The following is a 22634-nucleotide window of genomic DNA, read 5'->3' on the forward strand; positions in this document are numbered from 1 at the left end:
TCCCAGGGTCCTGGAATCAAGCCCCGCATCAGGCTCTCTGCTCAGTGGGGAGCCTGCTTCCTCCTCTCTCTCTGCCTGCCTCTCTGCCTACTTGTGATCTCTGTCTGTCAAATAAATAAATAAAATCTTAAAAAAAGAAGAAGAAGAAGAAGAAGGTCTTATTTATTGCATGTTTCCAGGTTCAGCAATCAGTCAGCTGAGAAGGAAGATCAGAGGTCTCCAAGGAAAACACTCTTCCCCCAAGCTGCTGTCTTCCTCCAAGGTTAAATCCTTTGACCTTGATACCTTCCCCTCACTCAGTATGTAATACCAGCCAATGTCTGAAGAGCATATGCTCTGTACCACTGTTCTATGGTTTCTTTTTTAAAAAAGATTTTATTTACTTAAAAGAGAGAGAGTGTGTGTGTGAGCTGGTGGGGAAGGGCAGAGGGAGAGGGAGAAGCAGGCTCCCTGCTGAGCAAGAAGACCAATGTGGGACTCCGATCCTGGGACTCCAGGATCATGACCTGAGCTGAAGGCAGCCGCTTAATAGACTGAGCCACCCAGCCACCCCTGTTCTATGGGTTTTATATAAATGACTCATTTAATTCACACTGCAGCCCGCTAGTGAGGACATCTGTATTACCCCCACTTGTCAAATGGGAAAGCTGAGGCCTCTCCTTAGGGTCATACCATCAGAGCAGCAGAGCTACGATATGAACCCACAAGCCCTCTCTTCGACACCATGCTCTATTGCCTCCCAGCAATAACTAGCATTAAATATGTTCAAGATCTCTTTCTAAGGACTTCACATTTTATTCACGTCATACTCCTTACAGTAACCGTATCAGGGAAGTACTGTCATTATCTACACTTACAAATGACGCATGGAGACCCAGACAAGAAACGCGACCAGGAGGTACCCCCCAGGATTAAACCTGGCATTCCGGCCCCAGACACCTCGTGCTTTCTGCACTCCAGCTGCCTTCGTCGGCAATCACACTGCCTGCAACGGGCAGGTCACACTGTCGGGGCCATGGGAGGGCGGGGCGGGGGCCAAAAGCCCCATCTCAGCCCTCAAATGGCTGACGCTCAAGCCAGGGAAATAAGACCCATCGATGAAAAGCTGAATGAGAGAAATGAATTGTGATACATTCACAGCCTGGCACGTTACTCAGCCATGAGAACAAACTATGGAAACGTGCAAGACGAAGGGATTTCAGAAGTATCAAACTGAGTGAAAGAAGACGGGGTGGGGGGAGAGTACACACTGCATGATTCCATTTATAGAAAGTTCCAGAAAATGTAAACGTCTCTCTAGTGACAGAAAGCAGAGCAGTGGTTGCCTGGGGGTGGGAGATGGGGGCAACGGATGTCTTCCTAAGAGGCCCAAGGAAACACTGGGGACTGATGGAAATGTTCATTGTCTTGATTGCGATGATGGCTTTATGGGAATGTCCGTATGTCAAAACTCATCAAATTGTACACTTTAAATAGGAGCTGTTTACTGTAAGTAAACTACACCTCAATAAAGCCGTTTTTAAAAACGAGAAATACAAGAGCCACAGCAGGGCAGAAGAGATGTTCACAGAAGCTGGGGTGCTCCGCAAAGGCCTCACAAGGCGCACTGTGCTGAGTGGGAAGGAGCCGGGCAGAGGGAGGGAGAAGGAATTCTGAGTGGGAACAGAGGGTGGAAGGTCCTTGTGGATATCTAGAAGATTCTAGAGGCCTTCCCTTTCCACTTCAGGGGGTGGGGGTTCACAAGGTAGGCGATACTCACCCTGACACTTTGTAAGCAGGACCCTGCCTCAGAGAGAAGAATGTCGAATAAGGACAACCTTGGTAACAGTGAGCAGGACAGAGAAGGCAGGAGCCAGCCCCAGAGCCCAGTGCTCTCCTAGGGGCTGGGAATGTCCAGGAAGGGCCCAGGGCGCTGGCCTCTGAGGCCTGGAGTGGAAGGAGGAGGGGGACATCTCACATGTCCCCAGGCCTCACTCTGTTCTGCCTCTTTCCTGCCTTTTGCATGGATGGTAATGTTAAGAAAATGACCAATCAAGGATCTATATTTAGACCATTAAACGGCAAAAGTGATGAGATGAGAAAGGATAGGATCATTTTTTTTTTTTCCTGTTTGGGTTTTTCTTCTCTCTTTTTAAATGAGAACTTTAGATATCTAAATTCAAGAAAAAAATAATACAATTTCTCCACAATCCTGAGAGTGAACAAGAGACAACATCAGATGGCCAAAATAAGGTGTTAAGTCTCCTCTTTCAGGAAGGCTTTAATGAGGAGTGCCCGGGGCAGGGGACAGCCTCTGTGGTCCCTGAGAAAGCCCTTTCCGGATTAAAAAGCACCTGCGGCCAGCTCTGCCCTGGTATCACCTGTCCGGTTATGCAGTGAACATGCCAGCAGGTGGCACTCCTGCACCAGGACAGGTCAACTCCAGTAGCCTGTCCTGCCTCACCTCCTGGGTACCAAGGCCAGGAGGGACTACTCCCAGGACAGAACAGGAATGAGAACTGGCTGCAGTTCTAAATTCAGTAAAGATGACAAAGAACGGCCTGCAGAGAATATGGTAAGGGAAAACTGAAGTCTTCAAAACCCCAGGTCAGAGAAGGGACACAGCCAGTGACCATGCACCACCCACCCCAGCCAAAGATCTGGGGGAAGATGCAGGAAAATGTGGGCACTGGGCCACCAGAGCACAGCAGAGACCACGGAGGAGGAAGCGCAGGCTAGAGGCGCTCTGTCCCTGAGTGAGGGAGGCAGTCCTTGCTGCCCCCTGCGCAGCCCCCAACCCAGAGAGGGACAGCCACTTGCTCGCTGCTCGCTGCTCGGCCTGGATCCCCTCTGAGCCAGCCACAAAGTCTCATGTGTTTATACTGTGTTCTGTAAAATCAACAAGAGCTATGGAAACTGGTAAATATTTTGCCCTTCCAACGTTACCACCAGAGACTTACACCCTGGATTATTTCCCTGAAGAAAAGCTGTCTAGGCTTTCTTTTTCGCTTAAAGACATTTCATTTAATGGAACTGTTCTCCGTGTTAGATTTTTATTCTTTCTCTGCTTTGAATGGAAAAGCTGAAATCGCAGGTGGCTGATCAGATATTTGTTTTCATCCATTTAAACTACATTTTCTGCAATAAACTGAAACTGGCTCTGTTCCCTTCGTAGTTTTTGATTAATTTTACTGTCACTTGGTTCTGAAATACATTTCTAAGATTGCTTCTATGTCCAAAATATTGCACTACTTGGAAGCATTCTCTACCCAACTCAAACACATATTCCAATGTGTTGGATGGAAGGTGAGAGGAGAACTCGAGTCAGAGGGGGTGGGTGGAGACACGGAGATAAAATTCACAAGCTTCCAGCTCTCAGCACCCTGCAGCCAAATGACACTCAGGGAGCTAGAAACGCTTTACAAACTTCAGCTTCCTTCTCATTGCAGAATGCCTAAGAAGATGGCAGAAACCATTTCTGCCTCCCTCTGAGAGTGCCTTGCTACCACCAGCAAATCCCGGCTGAAAGGACCACTGGGTCCTGGTACCCCATGTGAAGAGTACCTACCTTTTGAGTCCAGTGGGAGGGACTCTAGGAGTGTGCGGGTCAGGGAGAGCAATGCAAGGTTTTAATTACTCGTTTTGGAGAGTATTATGGGACACGCAGTTACTTCATTTGGCAAGTTGAAATACAGAGGTAGAATGGGACTGGTCTTCCCTCCTAATTCATCTGCTCCACAGTGAGAGCAAATGGGGCCCACTAGGATAAAGCCCCAAAACAAAACTGGATGAACGCCTGTGCATCCATGAACACACAGCTCAAAGTTTAGCTTGTGGTTCCAATGGGATAGAAGGCAGGGCTAGGACATTCTGGGATGCCCTGGTGTCATGGGTAGGAACCCCAGCTTTATCTGAGCCTCAGTCTCCTCGCCCATTCAGTGGCACAGGTAATAATGACCCTATGGAGTTTTGGAGAGAGTGAAAGGAAATGGTTCATTTCGTGGCTGACAATGTCTGGGACAGACAGTGTTGTTACAGGAATTACTGTTTTCATCATTCTCTAGATTGGTCAGCTAGTTACCATGAGCTTTCCTAGTTGTGGTTAAATAATAGTAAGTCACCTCACCTGGTTCACTTAGTGATAAAAGTCCTCCCTGGTGATGATGGAGATGTTAGGTGTGGGGTGCAGCATCTGATCATAGAATAGAGTCTCTTTTGCTAGAAGCCAAGTCTGCTCTCCCTCTATCATGCTCTGCAGTATCCCTGTCTGAGAGGAAGGACAGAACTCCTGCACACAGCCACGTGCACACAGACACACACTGTCCATCTACTACCAATGTCCACGTTGTCAACTTTGACACTATGACTGCCATCGTCGGCCAAGATGGGGGAGAGTCTGGTAAGTGTTCTTTCAAAATGTACTCAATAACCTTAGAGGACTACAAGAACTGATGACTCCGTGACTCCCAAAAAATCAGCCAAAGAAGACCGAGCAAAACGGCATTTTCATAGATCAAAAGAGCATACTTGGGAGTCAGACAGAGCTTTGAATACTGAGTCCCGTTCCCAACTCCGTCCCCTACAAACCATGTCCGTGGGCAAAGAAATTCTCTAAGCCTTGGTTCTCTCTTAAAGATTTTGTAAGTATTTACCAAGATGATGAAAGACATCCCAATGTGTCCTGTGGTACCCTTGTCCAAGGGAATGCTACACACACACACACACATGTTCACTCACTCCCACACACATACAATTGCCATGGTCAGATAAGGTTGAGAGGCCAAAACCCTCTTAAATACTTGCACCATACATTAGCACATTAAAAGCTTTAAAGAATGCTGCAGTAAAGAAACCTGTTTAGCTAGTGTTCTTTAAACTCTCTTGACCACAGGTGATTGTTAATATCTTGCAAAACAAGCCTTCAAAAAATGTTGAGATAATGAATATATAGGGCTTAGTACAGTGCAAGGTACATAATAGATTGTAATAACAGTAGACATCACTATTAATATAAATATTCTTTTCCCGGGGCGCCTGGGTGGCTCAGTGGGTTAAAGCCTCTGCCTTCGGCTCGGGTCATGGTCCCAGGGTCCTGGGATCGAGCCCCATATCGGGCTCTCTGCTCGGCAGGGAGCCTGCTTCCTCCTCTCTCTCTTGCCTGCCACTCTGCCTACTTGCGATCTGTCAAAAAAATAAAATCTTAAAAAAATATATATATATTCTTTTCCCATCCCCTCTGGGTTCCTATAGCCTTCTACTTACATGAATATAATGATGATAACAGTAGTAGTAATAGTAACATGTTATTAATTCTTTGGTATTTGCTTACACAGCTAATACAGGACACACCTGGGATTCGAACCAAGATGTGTCTGGTTCCAAAGCCATTGTGCCATACTCTTTCCCTATTCTTCAGTGATCCCCTTCAGAGCTGAACCTTGCTGCCACAGTCGGAGGGGCCACTGACTGTGAACACTTCACCCTACCACCCCACGAGAGAAGCAGCCCATGGGAGCAAATGAGGAGGTGAAAGGCCAAGGCTCTTACCTGGTGCTGGACTCCATCCTCGCTGATGCACTGGGTACAGGCCTCCTTGGGGACACAACTACCTTCCAGCATGACTTGGTTCTGAGGGCAGAAGCAGCCTTCCGAGGGATGGTCCCCACAGGAGCTTGTGTTGCCCTCGCAGAGCCGGGGGCAGCCACGTTCACAGTGGTTGTACACCAGGGATGGTGGGCATGACATGTCTGCAGACAGAGAACAAGGTCACACTCAGCCCACACCAACCACAGAGAAACAGAGACACAGCGGTTTCAAAGTGGTTGACTACCCATTTTTATTTCCTCCGTTTTCCATAAAAGTAGACTTGGAAGTGAGGCACCTGACCACAGAATACAGACTACATTTCCCAATTTCCCTTACGGCTAAGTGTAATCACATGACTGCAGTTCTGCCCAATGAACTGTAAGCGCAGATGTAGACTCCAATAGCAGTTTCCAGGGTTCTTCTCCTTCTTTTTTTTTTTTTTTAAAGGGCAGCTGTGCTTGTCCTTTGTCCCTTTTCCTTTCTTCTCCCATGCTGCCATTTGGAACCTGGGTTTGACAGCTAGAGCTCCATCTTAAACCAGGAGAAAAAAGGACACCCAAGTGAGGACAGAGCAAAAAGCTAGAATCCAGTTTGAAACCCAGAACAGCTGGAGGCACCTCCCTCTGATCACACCTGTGAGAGAGAATTTTTACTTCTCTGTTATTTGAGCCAAATTTAATCCTAATGGATGATGTATCCTTAGAAAGTTTTATGGGTCTTCTTTTTGAATACAGGTATGGTGAGTTCTTTAAAAAGACTCCTAAATTAAATAAGGAATGCACAGCTATGAAGAGTTGCCTGGAGGAAATGTACAAGATGATTGATTCACTTGTCCCACTCTGGCCCCCCTCAACCGCTTCTCACCGCACCAAGGCAGGGGGCAGGAGTGTCTAAGGATTTAGAGCACCAAGCATTTTCCTGTAAACGCACCATGAGTAGCCAGGGGTAGACAAAGAAATGAGTAAGTAGAGAAGGACTATGGCTAACTCAAGAATGATTATTTGCCCCTTGATCTGCAGGCAGACTGAAACGGGGCACTACCAGCTAAGAGACTCAGAACAGCAGAGCTGGAATGAACCTAGGGGTTATCTCATTCTGAGAAGCAGAAAGCAAGGTCCAGAGAGAGAACAGCTGATCGCCCCCTGAGCTGGGACTAGGTGCCCAAGTCCTGCAGCCACTGGTTCGAGCTGCGACTGCTCTATGACAATAAACTCTGAGACTCCAAGAGGCTTGCATATATTGGTTGCCCTCCAGAGAAAGTCAGGGATTATATCCAGTAACTGGAGGTGCCGAAGTTCGGTGTTCTTTCATTCCAGTGCCCCTTAAGCCAGGAGGCACATCTGATTTGTTGTGGTATCCCCCACATGCTAAATGATAAATAAATGCCAACTCCAAGTTAGGGAGCTGACCTTGGGAAGGTACCTCCACTAGCAATCTCGTGGTCTTTGTAATTAAGATGCCTCTTGGTATTTCGGTGACAAAATTCCACTCACACTTCAACATCCTGCTCAGCTGTGGCTCACCCTGTGAACCTCTGCTACCCTGGGGGAATTTCAAGCAACTAGTCATTCTGCACTTTGCTGATACCTATCTATGTCCAATACATTAAAGTCACATTTGTCTGAACTATAAAAACGTTTCCATTTACACAGACATTCTACACTCAAATTACTGAGACGTCTACTGTCTTATTTGATCTTAAATGGGATACTAGGTAATGGGAAAAACAGGGATTTCGATCTTTATCACCCAGAAAGAGAAGGCCCAGAGAGGGTTGAGCAAGCCCAAATCAGTTTGTCTTCACAACTTTACAGGACACCTATGGAGACTCACCACAGGAACTGGTCCTCCTCCAGTCGACACAGACCCCTTTGGTCCGACAGAGGTGGGCATACAAGGCGATGGCCTCACACACTTGCTCCTGGTGGCAACTGTCCTGCTGGCACATGGCATAAAAGGTGGCTGGAGCAAGGACCTTGTGGCACTCAGCAAACAATTCTGAGAGAAGGACCTGGCAGTGGGAGCTGCTGGAGACGGGACACGGCTCCCAGGAGATCGGCTGGCATGTCTTCCCTGGCTGCTGCAAGGTCCATTCCTGGACAAGCGCTCTCCAGTCCGTGGTGACTGTGCCATCCCTGAGCACAAAGTCATTGGCTCCGTTCTCATCACAGATCCCTAGACGGATAGAAAAGCAAGTTTGGTAGCCCTGGGTGCCCATGTATTGATGCTGGAGACCTGGTCATTCTCCATGTTCACCAGCATCTGAACCTTACAATCAACTGGACCCAGAAATACAAGCAGCCAAGAGACCTGAGATCAGAACAAAGGAGAATGTTCTCACCACAGAGACCATACGTCTTTGAAGCAAAGGTCTTGGGGCTCAGCTGCAGCTGGAATTCGTTGTTTCGTGGAGTGAACGTGAAGATATGGCCAAGATGGTTGAATCTGATCTCATACATGATGGTGCCGTAGACATTGACTTCCATATCCCCACCCACGTATGGGACGGACACCAGTCTCCCATTCACTGTCAGCTGTCCAAAGAAGGAAGTGACTTATCAGTAGTCATAGCAGTAAGGAATCCTAGAATTTCACTCTTAGCTTCTTCCCGAGGCTCCTGACACTCCCTACGCTTCTGCCACCCTCAACTCCAATGTCATCCACAAACTCTGATATTTGCCAGTAACTCTTCTAAGATAAAAGGGCTTTGCACAGCTTAGCAGAACAGATTATCAGAATCCTATACAGATGGCCACGCTCCTGGAACCTGAAAGCCCAGGGGATAAAAGCCAGCCTTGAGTCTGTATGCATTCAACAGGGAAGGATGACCCCTCCCAGACAGGCTGAGAAAGTTGCCTTTTGCCAACTCAGGGACAGTGTCTCCAGGAGCATCTCACGGAACTATGGTAAGTCCATATATGTATGTATGTATGTGTTTTGGGTCACTAGCGCTTTGGAGGCCCCACTATACATCAAACATATTTTTTTAAAAGGCAGTCATGTACCACAAGGAACATAATTTTTCAAATTTTCAACAAATATCAACAAAACATAAATTTTCAAATTTCAACAAATTTTTAAAATTTTGGAAGCCTTTTTTTTGTATTTTAATGATTATATTTTATTTTTAATTTTTTTTTATTTTTTCAGCATAATAGTATTCATTATTTTTGCACCACACCCAGTGCTCCATGCAATCCGTGCCCTCTACAATACCCACCACCTGGTGCCCCCAACCTCCCACCCCCCACCCCTTCAAAACTCTCAGATCGTTTTTCAGAGTCCATAGTCTCTCATGGTTCACCTCCCCCTCCAATTTCCCTCAACTCCCTTCTCCTCTCCATCTCCCCTTGTCCTCCATGCTATTTGTTATGCTCCACAAATAAGTGAAACCATATGATAATTGACTCTCTCTGCTTGACTTATTTCACTCAGCATAATCTCTTTTGGAAGCCTTTTTTTTTTTTTTTTTTAATTTTTAAATCTGGGGCTGTGAGTGGTTCATTTAGTAAAGACCTGGCTACGATTGTTCAATAATTAGTGTGTATATTCAGGAATTCTTACAGAATGAGAGGAGCTAACCTACCAGTTGTTTTCATCTCATGAAATACTTACGATTTCTAAATGAACAAATAAATAAGTTCGCATCATATAACCTTTTGTGAATATTTAGTCAAACATTTATTTTTACCAGTTTTTCAGTTTTCTTTTTGAATTCTGGAGCCATACATTTTGTTTAGGCCCTAAATATTTTCAAAGGCCCTAACTGAGGCTCAAAATATTCTCCTTCGGGAAGCTCACAGGCCCTAGGCGTGGGGCTCATAGTGCCTGCTGGGTAAACAGCCAACCCCAATCTTCTACCAGCAACTGGAAACCAGCTCCGTTCTTGTGATTTAAAGCTACCTAAAATTGATCCTTCCTTCCACATCTGGACCAGAACAACGTGAAAATGTGCCACCAGGGAGATGGGAATGAGTCCCTCCTAAGAAGGGGGTGCTCTACTGGGGAGGCAGAAGGTGAGGTCCCTAAAAGACACACCAGCTAAAACCAACCACCAGCAGAGGCTTCTTCGAGGTTCTGCCGCTGCCTTGCACGGGACCCAGAGAAAGCACCTCTCACCTGCATATCACTGTGGAGCTCAACCGAGAGGCCGTCGTGCTTCACCTCGATGGATTTCATGCAGGTCTGCCTCACCCCAAGGCTGCAGTCCCCATTATGCAGAATCACCTCGAGGTCCTGCTCTTTGTTTTGAAACAAGACGTACGAACAGCTGCCAGTCAGCTTGAAATTCTGCCCATCAAAGGTCACAATGTGCCGGGTAGAGCTGCCCATGCACACACCTGGACAGGAGAGCAAAGGATGGGTGTGACATTCCCCCAAACTCCCATACGTGCGAAGAGGCAGAGGCAGGTGTTACCAAGCTGCACACAGTTAACAGAGCTGAGAGTTAATGGCCCCTTGAGTTCCTGCAGTCTAACTTCCTCCTTTTTACGGAATACGAAAACAATTCTAAGAGAGTGTCTTAGGTAAGTAATCCTTGGCCCGTAAATATTTTTCTAGAAAACATTTAGAAGGACAAGTATCACATTAAAAAAAAAAAAATGGAAAATTATAGAACCATACTTCCAAAAAACTTCAGCGTGCAAAATGAATGATCTCCTCTACAGGGATGCCTTGGCCCAGGAAACAAAGTTAAGTTTCAGAGTTGTTAGGACTTGTTGAAATCATGAGGAGCTAAGTGTATCATGAGCTTATGAGCTCATTGTAAAGAAAGTTCACCTAAAGACACATGTGTCCTCTTGGCTGCCAAGTTTCTTAACGGTATAAGAGGCCATGTTGACTTGATCCTTTAAGAGATCACACAAGAGGAAAATTTCTGAAGCCAAAACAAATGATTGGGTCTCAGCACTCCCTCATTTGCCACTCATTCATTCACATGGTCAGCAAATTCTCAAGGTTCCTATTAAAACACCATCTGGGAATACCAGTCATCTTGCATCTGCCTAAGACCATTCCATAAAAATGCCCCCAGGGAAGGCACCACCACCATGCGTGATTTGAAAGTCAATCTTGGACCAAAATGAAGCTGGAGAACCATGGCCACAGCTACGGTGGTGGTTAAATAAAAGCCCAAGAAGTGAGAGGCAGACTCAGGGGGTCAGCGAGAAGACACTCATGTCCTTCACTCACACAAGGTCTAGGCAACCTCCACCTGCACGAGTGGCCTACAAGTCAAGCAGCATGGCCACCAACAAAGGAAGGGGCTGGATGCACCAGCTGTCAGAGCTGAGTCACCTGCCAGGAGCTCTTCCACTCAAAATCTCCTACGTCCTGAAGCAGATGGTCCCTTCCAAGCAGCAGTACCGAACGCCATTGGGCCCCCGACACCCACGCTGCAAGTGGCCCCAAGACTCCAGCTGTGAAGAACGTCCAGCCTTAAGGAGATCAGCCCCAGCTCCATCAGGATGTAACAAGTGACAAGCAAAGAAATGGTGTTAGCTCCCGTGCGGTAAGTCAGTGAGAGTGGCTCTGCCCACCATCACATGAAATGTTACAGACAAGTGGGTACTTGCGAGCCAGAGAAACCCAGGATTGAATTCAGCTCCTACCCCGTGACTGTACTGTGATCTGGGATAAATTACTCCACTTCTGTGATCCCCTCCTGTCCCCGCTGCGCTGAGGTCTTTGAGCTCATAGAGAGGATTTCCGGGCTATGTTTTTAAGCAAAAAAAGGTGAAGCTCATTTGTGAAGAAGGATAAACCTGGCATGAATGAGATTGGTGGCTGCGCAAACGTAGGTGGAAGGAAGTGAGCAGAAAGGACATAGGAAAGGGAGCAGTGGGGTGACATCTGAGTTAACCTCTCTGTACATTCTCACATTTGGACCCACGTTAGTAATTTACGTACTGAAAACAAACAAATGAATAAAATCAGCAAGGACAGGGATGAGGGAAACCCAAAACAGAAAAAACGGAAGCAAATTAAACTCATGATCATGAATAACATAACTGTAGGGAGCTGTAGGGAGGGGAGAAACTCACCTAAATAACTTTGGGGGGAAACAGACTATGTACTCAAAGACAAAAGACAAAAAGAATTGTGTGTGAATATCGGACGCTAGTAGGTAGATTTGTTTTCTACCTGGGCATTGGTTAGCAATTCTGCAACTAGTGTATTCTGGGATTAAGCCAACATAGAAATATATTTTGGATAATGAGAGCCAGGCCCTTCGCTGTGTGAGAGAGGGAGCTGGGGATGTCAAAAGGACATGAGTCCCAACAGAAAGTACTCCCAGTAGCCAAATCTAGGACCAGCTGATGAAGAAAATAAATAATGCAAGGAATTTATCCTACCCCCTAAAATAAAGTAAGAACCAATGAGTCCATATTGACAAATAGTTAATTGAATCAATAAATGACAGAGAAGGAAAAGTTCTTCTTTTCCGTAGAATTCCAACTAGTAAATGTGGAAGGAATGATGGAAATCAACAAATAGCATGGAGGACAAGGGGAGATGGAGAGGAGAAGGGAGTTGAGGAAAATTGGAAGGGGAGGTGAACCATGAGAGACTATAGACTCTGAAAAACAATCTGAGGGTTTTGAAGGGGCGGGGGGTGGGAGGTTGGGGGAACCAGGTGGTAGGTATTAGAGAGGGCACGGATTGCATGGAGCACTGGGTGTGATGCAAAAACAATGAATACTGTTATGCTGAAAATAAATTTTAAAAAATTTTTAAAAAGATTAAAAAAAATTCCTATTTGGCAAATACTACAAAAAAAATTGTGTCAGGTAGGGACCACCTATGCATAGTATACTCAGTGGGTGAAAGCATAGTTCCACAATTCCAAAATGTCTCTGTATATGATCATTAGTAATTGCAAGGAGGAAAACAGTTACTTTACAGTGGAAAATCTGGCAAATACCACCTAAACCAAGTGATCAAACTTAACATCACCTGTAACAAAGCAAATTGATACCATGTGCCTCCTCTTGATAAACCAAAAAAGACACTATATGTCTTCTGGGGTATTCTTGACAACATGTATTACCTGGCTCTAACTCAGATTGAGGGACATTCTACAAAATTACTAGCCAGAACTTCTCAAAAAAGGTTAAGGTCATAAATATCAAAGAAATACTAAGGATCTGCTACAGATTTAAGGAGATATGACAACCTAATGCCATGTGACTCTGGGTTGAATCCTGCAACTAAACAAAGGACATCAGTGGGACAACTGACAAAAACTAAGACTTTTATGGATGTATTTTACAGAGGTTAATTCCTAACCGCGATCATTACCCTGTGACTATGTATGATACTACAATCTGGGTAAGGATATATAGGAATTCTTTGTCCCGTTTGTGCAAACTTTTTTTTTTTATAAATCTGAAATTATTCAAAATAAAAAGTTTTAAATGTGTCTATTTTAAATGGCTTCAATTTAAATTTTTTAATCCCTAAAAAAAAGAGCCTAAATCAAGTTTTACCACTACTGACAAAAGAGAACATAAAGAATTAAAAAAAAAAAAAAGTCAAGGGTTTAAAAGGAGTCCAGAGGGGTATTGAGGGACTGAATTTAAGAAATTTGTTTGCACAAAGCTCCTATTGCGTTGTGAGCCTCACACCCCAGGTGCCCCACCAGGGACAAAACGGGATACCTGAGCCTTATGAAAAGGACTTTCAAGAGGCCCCTCCCAGAGATGGGTTTGCATCCCACAAGCAGGACATGCCCCTGTTCTGGGGGCAGGCAGCCCAAACTGGGATTAGGGAGCTGTTTTAACTCTAATTCAAGTTTAAGGTTCTGGTTCTTAAACGGGAAAGGGCACCTAATTACCAAATTGAGAGTTTGTATATAACATAAAGGAACTATAGAACTGTTTACGAACAAACAGAAATGACGTGAGGTCTGGTAGCATTCTGAACCAGTCCCAGGAGATCATTTCACCCACTAAATAAATTGTCAAGGGAGGGTGGGGTATAACATACAGTTTTGCTTTTATCCCACTGGTTGTGTCTGTTCAACACAGTAATTACACTGAGTGGGTACCGCCAAACGCAACCATTTCTCCCAACCACGAGGCAGAGCACTAACCCATCGCCGTGGATGAATGTCCTCCATGGGTCTGCCTGTCCTCCTCTTACACCAGGCCACTGTGATGATGTACCACAGCACCCAGCTCCCATACAGCTCTAGGTGTGAGCAGAGAGTTTTCTGGGGGCATCACTCTCACTGCTATACTTCTCCAGCAAAGACTTCGTAAAGGCTGACTTGCAAATAGCCGCGCTGAGCACTGACCTCAGAAAATCAGTTCTTCCTTCTGGTTATGCCTGATCTGGGGAAGTGCTTTTCAAAGATACAGAAGGAGAACAGTGATCCCTGGGACTGAACGAAAACACGTCCAAGGACACGGCGGGGGGAGGGAAGACGGGTGAAGGGCATACGCTGCATGTAGCGAGGAGGGAAAGCACTTCTGGTCTACATTTCTGCACAGCCATGCTAAAAGCACGGCCCTTATAACACCGTCCAGGCTGGTGAAGCAAGGGACTTACAGGGGCAGGTCCAGCGGCAGCCACAGGTCTCCTCCACCCTGAGAGGGGGCTGGCCGTTGGGGCATGAGGGCCTCGGCCCCCGGTCACAGTTGACCCGATGACTCTTCAGCAAGGTCTGGCCATCTGGCAGGCAAGTCACTGTGTGGCACTGGTCTGGCAAAGTCCAGACGTCCCCAGGCTGCAGAAGAGAGAAGCAGATTCAGGAAGGCATAGGCTGAGACAGTCCAGCCCTAAGCCCATCAACTGGGCAACTGACCCTCTCTGAGGACACAGAGACTAGGACGTGGACATGGGCCCAAGCAGCAAGGATGCAGAGCACAAGATTTAAAGGTGGAAACTACCCCCCCTCCCCACCAAACAAGCAGGACATAATGGTAAGAGGGAGAATGGAACCAAGACAGAAAGAGAAACAAGCGGAAAAAAGCACCCCAAATTCCCAACCTTTCTTTCAGTCAGCTGAAAAGAACTCACCCTCTTCTCATTCCCGTCCTCATCCACGCAAACTCTAATGAACCCTGAAACAGACACAAATAAGATCTGAATTTCCACCCATTATGCAGAAGTTCCAAGCCATTCACAATGTCTGCTCATCCTGGGCTCGTCCATGAAGTGGACTTCACTCTGCAAAGGATTTAGTGGGTTTAACCATGGGATGCTAGTCCACCAGCTGGCCCTGAGCTTTTTCTCCTACATGCTTTGTGGTTCTTAATAATTATGGTGCTAACAATATCAAGAACACAGAAATCCCTACAGTGCATGAAGCCTCTCAGGGTCAGTATCTCCTTTTGACATTTCATATGTAGATCAGGGCCTAGTGAGGGAAGAAGGGAGGAAATGAGGTAAGATCCTCCCAAATCTGAAAGAAATCTTTAAAAGTCCTGCTAGGAGAGGTATCTTCCAGCAGGGAAGGGCAATAACTCTGTAGTCGGTATGGACTCACAGCTAGCTACTTTAGGAAAATAAATAAAAACAGGCAAAAAAAAAAAAATCACATATGGAAAAAAAATCTAACTAAGTCAGTATAAACTATGGTATTTTGATATTAGATTTTACGTCGCTCTTTCCATAAGGCCCTGTATACGCATGCTGGGGGTGAATGTAGGGAGTGGGGAAGAAGACTATGGTCTGTGGGGTGCCAGGTGTCCGTGCTTTTGTCTTACACTTCTTTGTCTAAGGTCACTCTGCACTAGTAAGCACGGGCTGTCTCTGCTAAAGTCTTGATGGACACTTAGGATGGGAGGAGGGTTATACCCAGAGAACTTTCTGATAGCCCCTTGGGAGTTTGTCGTATGAACTTTCGATGAGCAGGGACTCAAAGGTCCTGGTTTATGTAACAGTCTTCATCAAGGCCAGAGCCTGCCTGGCCAACCTCAGGTCTTTAGAATGGGTTTTGTTTTTGTGTTACGAGGGGGTAAGAAAGGCACGAGGAGACTCACCGGAGCACAGCTTGTGGAAGAAGGAATTTCCCAGGGTGGCCATGGTGGAAAGGTCTTCGATTCGCTGGAGCCTCAGCACATTGGAGCCAGCGTTTGGGCCTGCCAGCCTCCTCAGCTGGGCCTCATCGTAACGATCCCCAATTCCAATGGGAAACACAGTCACTCCTGGGGTTAGCAGAGGAACGAGAAAGGGTCTGTGTCAATCTGCTTTGGTCAGCTGGGACCCAAATGGATGGCTGTACCCAACATCTGTACAGAGCCTTGTGTTTTCCAGATGGGTCACATAAACCGACCCTGGGAACAAGTCATTCAGTCAGTCAACCAACATTAATGACACCACTCTGTCAGGCATGATTCTAAGCAATGGGGACACAGTGAGCTGAGCAGATGAAGTCCCTGTCTTTATGGACCTCACACTGGGCAGAGACAGACGCCAAACCCAAAAATAAGTAAGTACCCCGTGTTTCAGATACGTACAAGTGCTTAGGAGAAAAACAAAATGGGATATGAGGATGGGAGTGCCGGGGGTAGGAGTGGGAATTACTGTTTCTCGCAAGGTGGCTGGAGAAGCATTTGGTGAAGAGACCGGGGACCTGAAGCAAGGACTGAAGGAGCCTCAAGGATATCCCAAGCAGAGGGAACAGTGAGTGCAAGGGCCGGAGCAGTAGTATGAGTGCACGTTCCGGGGTGGTGGGAGCACAGCGAGTAAGAGAGGGGGTGGGGCACAGACCATGCAAAGCTTCATACGACACATAAGGACGTAACATGTTCTCTGAATGAAATGAGAAGCCAGCCAAGACCATGGACCTGAGGAGTGACATGGGCTGACCAAGTTTTTTCAAGATTTGTTTATTTTAGAAGGGGGAGGGGCAGGAGAGGGAGAGAGAGAATCTCAAGCAGACTCTGCATGGAGCATGGCGCCAGACATGGGGCTCAATCCCACAACCCTGAGATCATGAACTGTGCCAAAATCAAAAGTCGGGCCCTTAACCGACTGAGCCACCCAAGCGCCCCTGGGCTGACCCATTTTAAAAGGGTCGCCATAGCTGCTATGTTGATGATGAACTACAGGGGGCAAGGGTGGCAGCTGGGGTTCCATCAGAAAGCTCTTACAACAGTCCAGGTGGAAGGCAAAGGTGGCAGTGGTGGGCGTGGTATGGCAGGGTGGGATTCTCAATCTATTCTGAAGGCAGAGCTGTAGTTTGTAAATGGATCGGACAGGGGTCTCAGAGAGAAGGAGGAATCACAGATGCTGAAGTTTTGGTCTGAGCAGCTGAAGGACAGAGCTGCCATTGTCTAAGATGGGAAAACCTGTGGAAGGAGGTTCAGATGTGAATTTGGTTTATGATGAGTTTCTCTTTAGAACATCAAGGTGGAGTTGAGGCAAGAGATCCAGATGGGAGACAGGAATATTGAGGTCAGCGGTGTAGGAATGGCTTTAGACCCATGACACTGAATGAGACCAGCCAGGGCTTGAGTGTAAGAAGAGACGTGAAAACGTCACAGGCCTGACCCAGAGTATGTACATGCCCATTGACCGAAGAGAAACTGAGGCTCTGAACAGTTAAATGACTTTCCCTAGAGCACGTCTTTTTCTCCCAGACTCCAACTGCTTCCCTTCCAGACAAAAGTCTTTCTTGGGATTCATGATACTAGAGAAGTGATGTCTCTATCCTGAAATTCCCCAGTTCAGTTCTCCAGAAAGTTCTAGGTATTTGCAGTTGGCTTAAGGTTAGAGCTGATTTTCTACCAGCAACTTTTCCGTTCTTATCAGCTCATTGTATCACCCAAATGTATATCCTTTTCCTTTTAGAGTTCTTTTCCCTAAAATAATCAATTTCATAAACTCCCCTTCATTCGTTCAACAAACATTAGATGGCCTCCTATTTTGCGCACCATGCACAGATACAGGAAAATAAGCAAGCTGTTGCCTGGGCCTTCCAAGACCCCCAGGTTCGGTGAGAAACAGCTATGCAACCAACAAACACAGTGTGACTTGCTCCTGCTAGTTGTTCAGATGAGGCACAGAAAAGGGAGTGAAGAACTCTCTTAGGAAGACATCAGAGCAAAGACAACTCCAGAGCAGGGTTTTGAAGGATGAGCAGGTCTCCAGGTGGCCACGCGAGGACTTAACATGATTCCACTCACCCGGGCCTCCCTGGGTATGATGCCACCTGCCCTGGTTCATGTTCCATAGCCACTCACAGCACAAGTTCGCATGGGGCACCAAGGCTGGGTCATGCCCACACCTGTCCCTTTCCTGAAGCTGTACCCTTTCTCTTGTCCAACCAGTACCCCACCCATGCCTGTTAGGGTTGATGGTTCCCACGGCCCCATAATGAGTCACGCTGGCCTCAGACATGGTGAGAGTGGGGATAGAGCAAGGACACCACCTCAGAAAGGAAGGGTGTGGCAGTCTGACCCAGCCCTGGATGCACAGGGAAAATGTGGAGAAATTACAGGTCACAGCAGAAAGCATAAAGATCAATGAAAGACAGATGCATATTTATTACTGTCGGGTTTCCAAGTAACATGGGAATTGGGCCACTTCCTGCTGTTTGAAACCAGGCCATGGGTGGCTCTGTAGCACTCATAACCATCCAGGCCACCTGGAAGCACCCCCACCCCCGGGCCCACTCTTGGTGCTCTAGGGGTTCAAGAGAGTCTCAGCATCGAACACCAGACACTTACGGTTGGATGTGGCGGCGTCGGCTGCAGCCTCCACCGAATCTGCGGAGACATCGGTGACAACGATGACCACCGCCTTCGAGGCTCCGGGCCGGGCACCATGCACTTCAGAGGTGATGTACCGCACAGCATAGTCCAAAGCGCCCCCTGCCAGTGGAAAACAGACCACGCCAAGTCAGTCCCGACTGCAGGAACATCAGGCAGTCCGTCTCATGGCAGATCCTTAGGTGGTCAGAACGGAACGATTCAGAGGCAGGGAAACACACGTGGAGATCCGGAAGAGCAGCAAGGCCTGCGTGCTTTCCCAGAAAAGAAACTAGCCCAACGAGCCAAGGGACCAGCCAAGGTCACTCAGTCCCAGATGCCAGGAGTTAAGACCGGATGGAGTTCCTGGCCACCATGGCAGATTACCGATGTGGCTGAGGCCTCCTTCCCGCTGCATGAGGTCCACGTGGCTCAGGAGATGGGCTTTCTCGTAGGCTACGTTCCACGGCACGGCGGCAGTGGTGGTGCTCCCGTACTGCAGCACTGAGACCTGCGTGAGCTGGGGCCCTGGAAGGAAAGACAACATGGGAATCACACTCTGGATCGGGTGGGGACCCCCAGGATGCACCACCCAGGGCATCACTCACCTATATTAGCTCTGGAAATGAAAGCCTTGGCGAAACTCTTCATCTCCTCGAAGTAAGAAGCAGGAAAGCTGGAGGAGCCATCCAGGAGGAGGGCCACGTCCAGCGGCTGGCTGCAGTCTGCCAAGAGAGCAGAGGGGGAGTACACAGGGGCCAGCAGGGGGGCTGGCATCAGGCCCCCCACGGCACCCAGCACATCCAAGGGTGAGCAGGATGTTGCCGGCTGCGCGGCACCACGAAGGGGAGGTTGTCTCTGTTGGTCCCGCACAGTGGGAACACGGGCCGGGGAGGAGCGAGAGGGGCCCATGAGTGCCCCAGGTCTGGACACATTGGAAAGACTCCAAGTCCACCCAAAGGCAGTTTATATACCTAGAGATGAAAGCGAGAGACATCGGCTCCCTCGGTAACTGGAGGCTGCAACTCTTCTAGAACTGAGCAAAATACCAGAGCGGCACAGCAGGGAGATGGGTGGCTAAAGGAGACGGAGTGGCTGCCGAGGGCTGGGGGATGGACTTGTATGCTCTCGGGAGATTAAAAGCACCCTTATATGATGAGCACTGTTGTAGAATTGTTGAATCACTATGTGGTACACTTGAAACTAATATAATACTGTGTGTTAATGACACTTCAATCAGCAAAAAACAATAAAGCTCTTTGGGGGGAAAAAAAGAAGTTAATGATTCTGGGATAGTCTCAAACACCCCAAAGAATGTCTTGAACGCTCCTATGGTCAAGAACTGGGCCCCAAGTAGACATTAGCATCAGTTAAGAAGGCAGTCACATAGCTCTGGTGGTGGTCAGGTTTTGAGTCCTTGGCTATGTGCTGGGTACCGTTCTAAGCATTTTACAAGCACTGTTGTTATCTCTATTTTACACATGAACAGAGTATTACACAGAGGTGCTCGCTCAAAGCTAACCCAAAATTATTACCAACAATAAGTTGTTCCAAATTAGCCAGCTGTTAAGTGGCAAGAGTTGAATTTCAAACTAAGGGCTCCAGAATTTGAAGCTCAAATCTGTCACCTAACTTCCTGGTCTTGCCGCAAAGAATATCAGCTACTAGGAGTGCTTTTATCCGCCCCACGTGGTCAAAGCTGAGAGTCACCCCGTGTAACAGTTTACCTCCAAAGCAAGGAGTGGGCTGGGTGGGGATGAGGCTGCCTGATAAAGCAAGACTTGTATTTTTCACTCTGTATCCTTGACATTGTTTACATTGTAACAACAGCCTCGTGTAACCTTTGAATTTACAAGCACACTCAGTAAGAAAAGATGTCCCTCCACCCCCACAAAAGGATCTCAGATGCATCCCCCTGGCTGGGAGGTGAGGAAACAAGGCACTCTACAGGCCAGGGTTTGACTGAAGGCACAGAGCAGGGAAGCAGGGTCAGAACCCAAGAACTGCAGCTCCGCCCGCCCTCCGCAGCCCTCGCATAGGGCAAGGTGCCCGCCTACCTGGGCTGGGGACGGGGATAGGGGGCTGCGGCCCCTCTCCGGAGCAGCACCTCTGCAGCACCAAATCAGGGGCCTCTCGGGGGAGCCTCTCAAAGTCCTGGATGAGGATGGGGGCACTGGGCCAGCTAATCCTCTCCAGCTCCTGCGGGTCAGCATGAGGACCCACTCCGATGGGCACCACCTGGACGTCTCCAGGCATCCGCTTGATCTCATCAGAGGCGGGGTTTCCCGTGACCATGTAGACCAGGTTAGGGACCTGCTCCCGGTCCCCCTGGCTGACGGAGAAGCTGTGCTCAGACAGGTACTGCAGGGCCAGCCCAGTGTTGGTCCTGTTGCCGCCCCGGAATCGGATCTCCCGCACGTGCTGCAGGACCTCACCCTTGGACTGGGCCTCGCTGAAGGTGTACTCCACAGCCACGGCGTAGGAGTACTGCAGCACCGTGACATGGACGCCATCCTGGCTCACGTCCATCCGCCGGATCACCTCCTCCATGAAGTCCCTGCTCTTGTTGAAGTTGGCCTCTCCAATTTTGTCTGAGCCTTCCAGGATGAACACCACATCCAGAACCATGGAGTTCCTTCTGGGTCCCGACGATGGGGAAATCTCCGGACCCAGAGTGACCGGCAACACAGGGGGCTGCTGGGTAAGGCGGGGTGCTTCGGGGGCCAGGTCACACAGGTAGCTGATAATCTCATCCCTCCGCTGCTCCAGCTCATCCACACCGCTGAGCACAAAGGCCTTGTTCTCCGGGGCCTGCTTCTCAATGTTGCGGATCTGCTTGAGGTTGACGTGGGGCCCGATGCCCACAGGGATCACGATGACTTTCTTCTTCTTCAGGCCCTGCACGTAGCGGACCAGATTGCGGGCCATCTTCGGGGGCTGCTGGCTGGCCGTGAGGAGCAGAGCGATGCGGGATGCTTCAGGACGGTCGATCTTGCCGAAGATCTGGAACAGCGTGTACTTGAGGACCTCACTGGTGGAGGCCACCTCGCTGCCCACGTACCTCACTTGGCTGGCGATGCGCCGCAGCTCTGAGGGCCGCTTCCGGTCCTGGAGCTCGATGTAGGCATGGGAGCCGTCGTGGTACTCTACCACGGCCACGCGGATGCGCTTCTGGGAGATGTGCAAACGCTCCATCATGCCCACCACAAAGACCTTCAGCACTTGGAACTCGCCCTCAGACAGCTTAGAGGAGCCGTCTAGCAGGAAAACCAGGTCCAGAAGCCGGCTGCAGTAGAAGTCGTGGAGGGGCGGCTCGGGGGTGTCCTCCACGTACGGAGTGGGAGAGCTGACGGGGCCTTCCGTGGGGGGCACCATGAGGCCTCCAGGCTCCCTGCAGGCCTCACAGGTGAGGCTGACGCCCTCGCAATGACTGCGGTGGAGAGAGAAGACCAGATAAGGCTCAGGGAGAACCTCTGGGCACTTCTCAACCTTATCTAGAACCCTTCCAAGCCTTCCCATAGAACAACCCGCCTGGCCTACCTGAGCTGAGCTCCCATGGACCACTCCCCACCCAAGTAACCCAACATTTTTTAACAAAGGTCCCCAAACAGCACCTGTGCACATACGGCAAAGGCCTCCCTTTATTCTAGAAGCTGAAGCTCTAACCCCTTGTAGCACCCGAGAAAGAACCCTTCTTGCTTCTAGGCCATCCTTGCAGCCATCCAAAGTCAATGTCTTCTCAACCTACACCTCTAGCAGGATAAATATTTAATCGTAATCCGAACTCTCTTGCAAGGGTCTCCAAAAACAAATACCGCTCTAAAATGTTGATGCTGGCCAGGGCATGTGAATGTCCTATTGAAGATAAATGCTTTACGGTATTTATTGTACCAGAATTTAAGCTGAATTAATTTCATACCATGTTTAATACATTGTACCTTAAGAAAAACAGGAAAAAGTAGAGTGAAAACATTTTCAGAAGATGAACAAAGATTCAAAATCCCAACTTTATCCCAGAATAAAGATGGAAATTGTATTCAGGAAGGTCTAGATATTAGGGGGAAAGACAGTGGCTCATTCTTTTGTTCATCCAACAATCACATGGTGAGCACCTGTCATGTGCCAGGGAGCACCTAGGCCCTGCACCCAGCCCCAAGCACGTACCCCAAGCCTGTGGCAGAGCCTTTGCCCTCACATAAATCCCGGCACTACCAGGCCAAGTTTCCAGTCCCTTCTGGTCACTCCTCACCAATGTCCTAGAAATGGCAAAGTATGCCAGACCATGGGTGAAAACCAAGTTGCCCTATGAGAGAGACCCACAGACCCACAGAGACCTTCTCCTACTTGTACACTCTGTCTTCGAAGCAACTT

At 48.2% G+C, this 22634-nt stretch overlaps 1 protein-coding gene across 1 annotated transcript in view; it reads right to left on the bottom strand.

Annotated features, from left to right (window-relative positions):
• VWF (von Willebrand factor) overlaps positions 1–22634 on the bottom strand; it is a 135488-nt gene that overhangs the window by 25955 nt on the left and 86899 nt on the right. The window contains exons 28-38 of the mRNA XM_047739853.1: positions 20321–21693; positions 18872–18988; positions 18651–18791; positions 18243–18386; positions 15552–15716; positions 14587–14630; positions 14116–14293; positions 9685–9905; positions 7907–8099; positions 7399–7740; positions 5527–5726 (exon numbers count right to left, since the gene is read on the bottom strand). Of these exons, the coding sequence (XP_047595809.1) occupies positions 5527–5726; positions 7399–7740; positions 7907–8099; positions 9685–9905; positions 14116–14293; positions 14587–14630; positions 15552–15716; positions 18243–18386; positions 18651–18791; positions 18872–18988; positions 20321–21693 (3118 nt within the window). The remainder of the gene's footprint in view (positions 1–5526; positions 5727–7398; positions 7741–7906; positions 8100–9684; positions 9906–14115; positions 14294–14586; positions 14631–15551; positions 15717–18242; positions 18387–18650; positions 18792–18871; positions 18989–20320; positions 21694–22634) is intronic.

This window comes from Lutra lutra, chromosome 8, assembly GCF_902655055.1.
Source record: "Lutra lutra chromosome 8, mLutLut1.2, whole genome shotgun sequence".
NCBI lineage: Eukaryota > Metazoa > Chordata > Mammalia > Carnivora > Mustelidae > Lutra > Lutra lutra.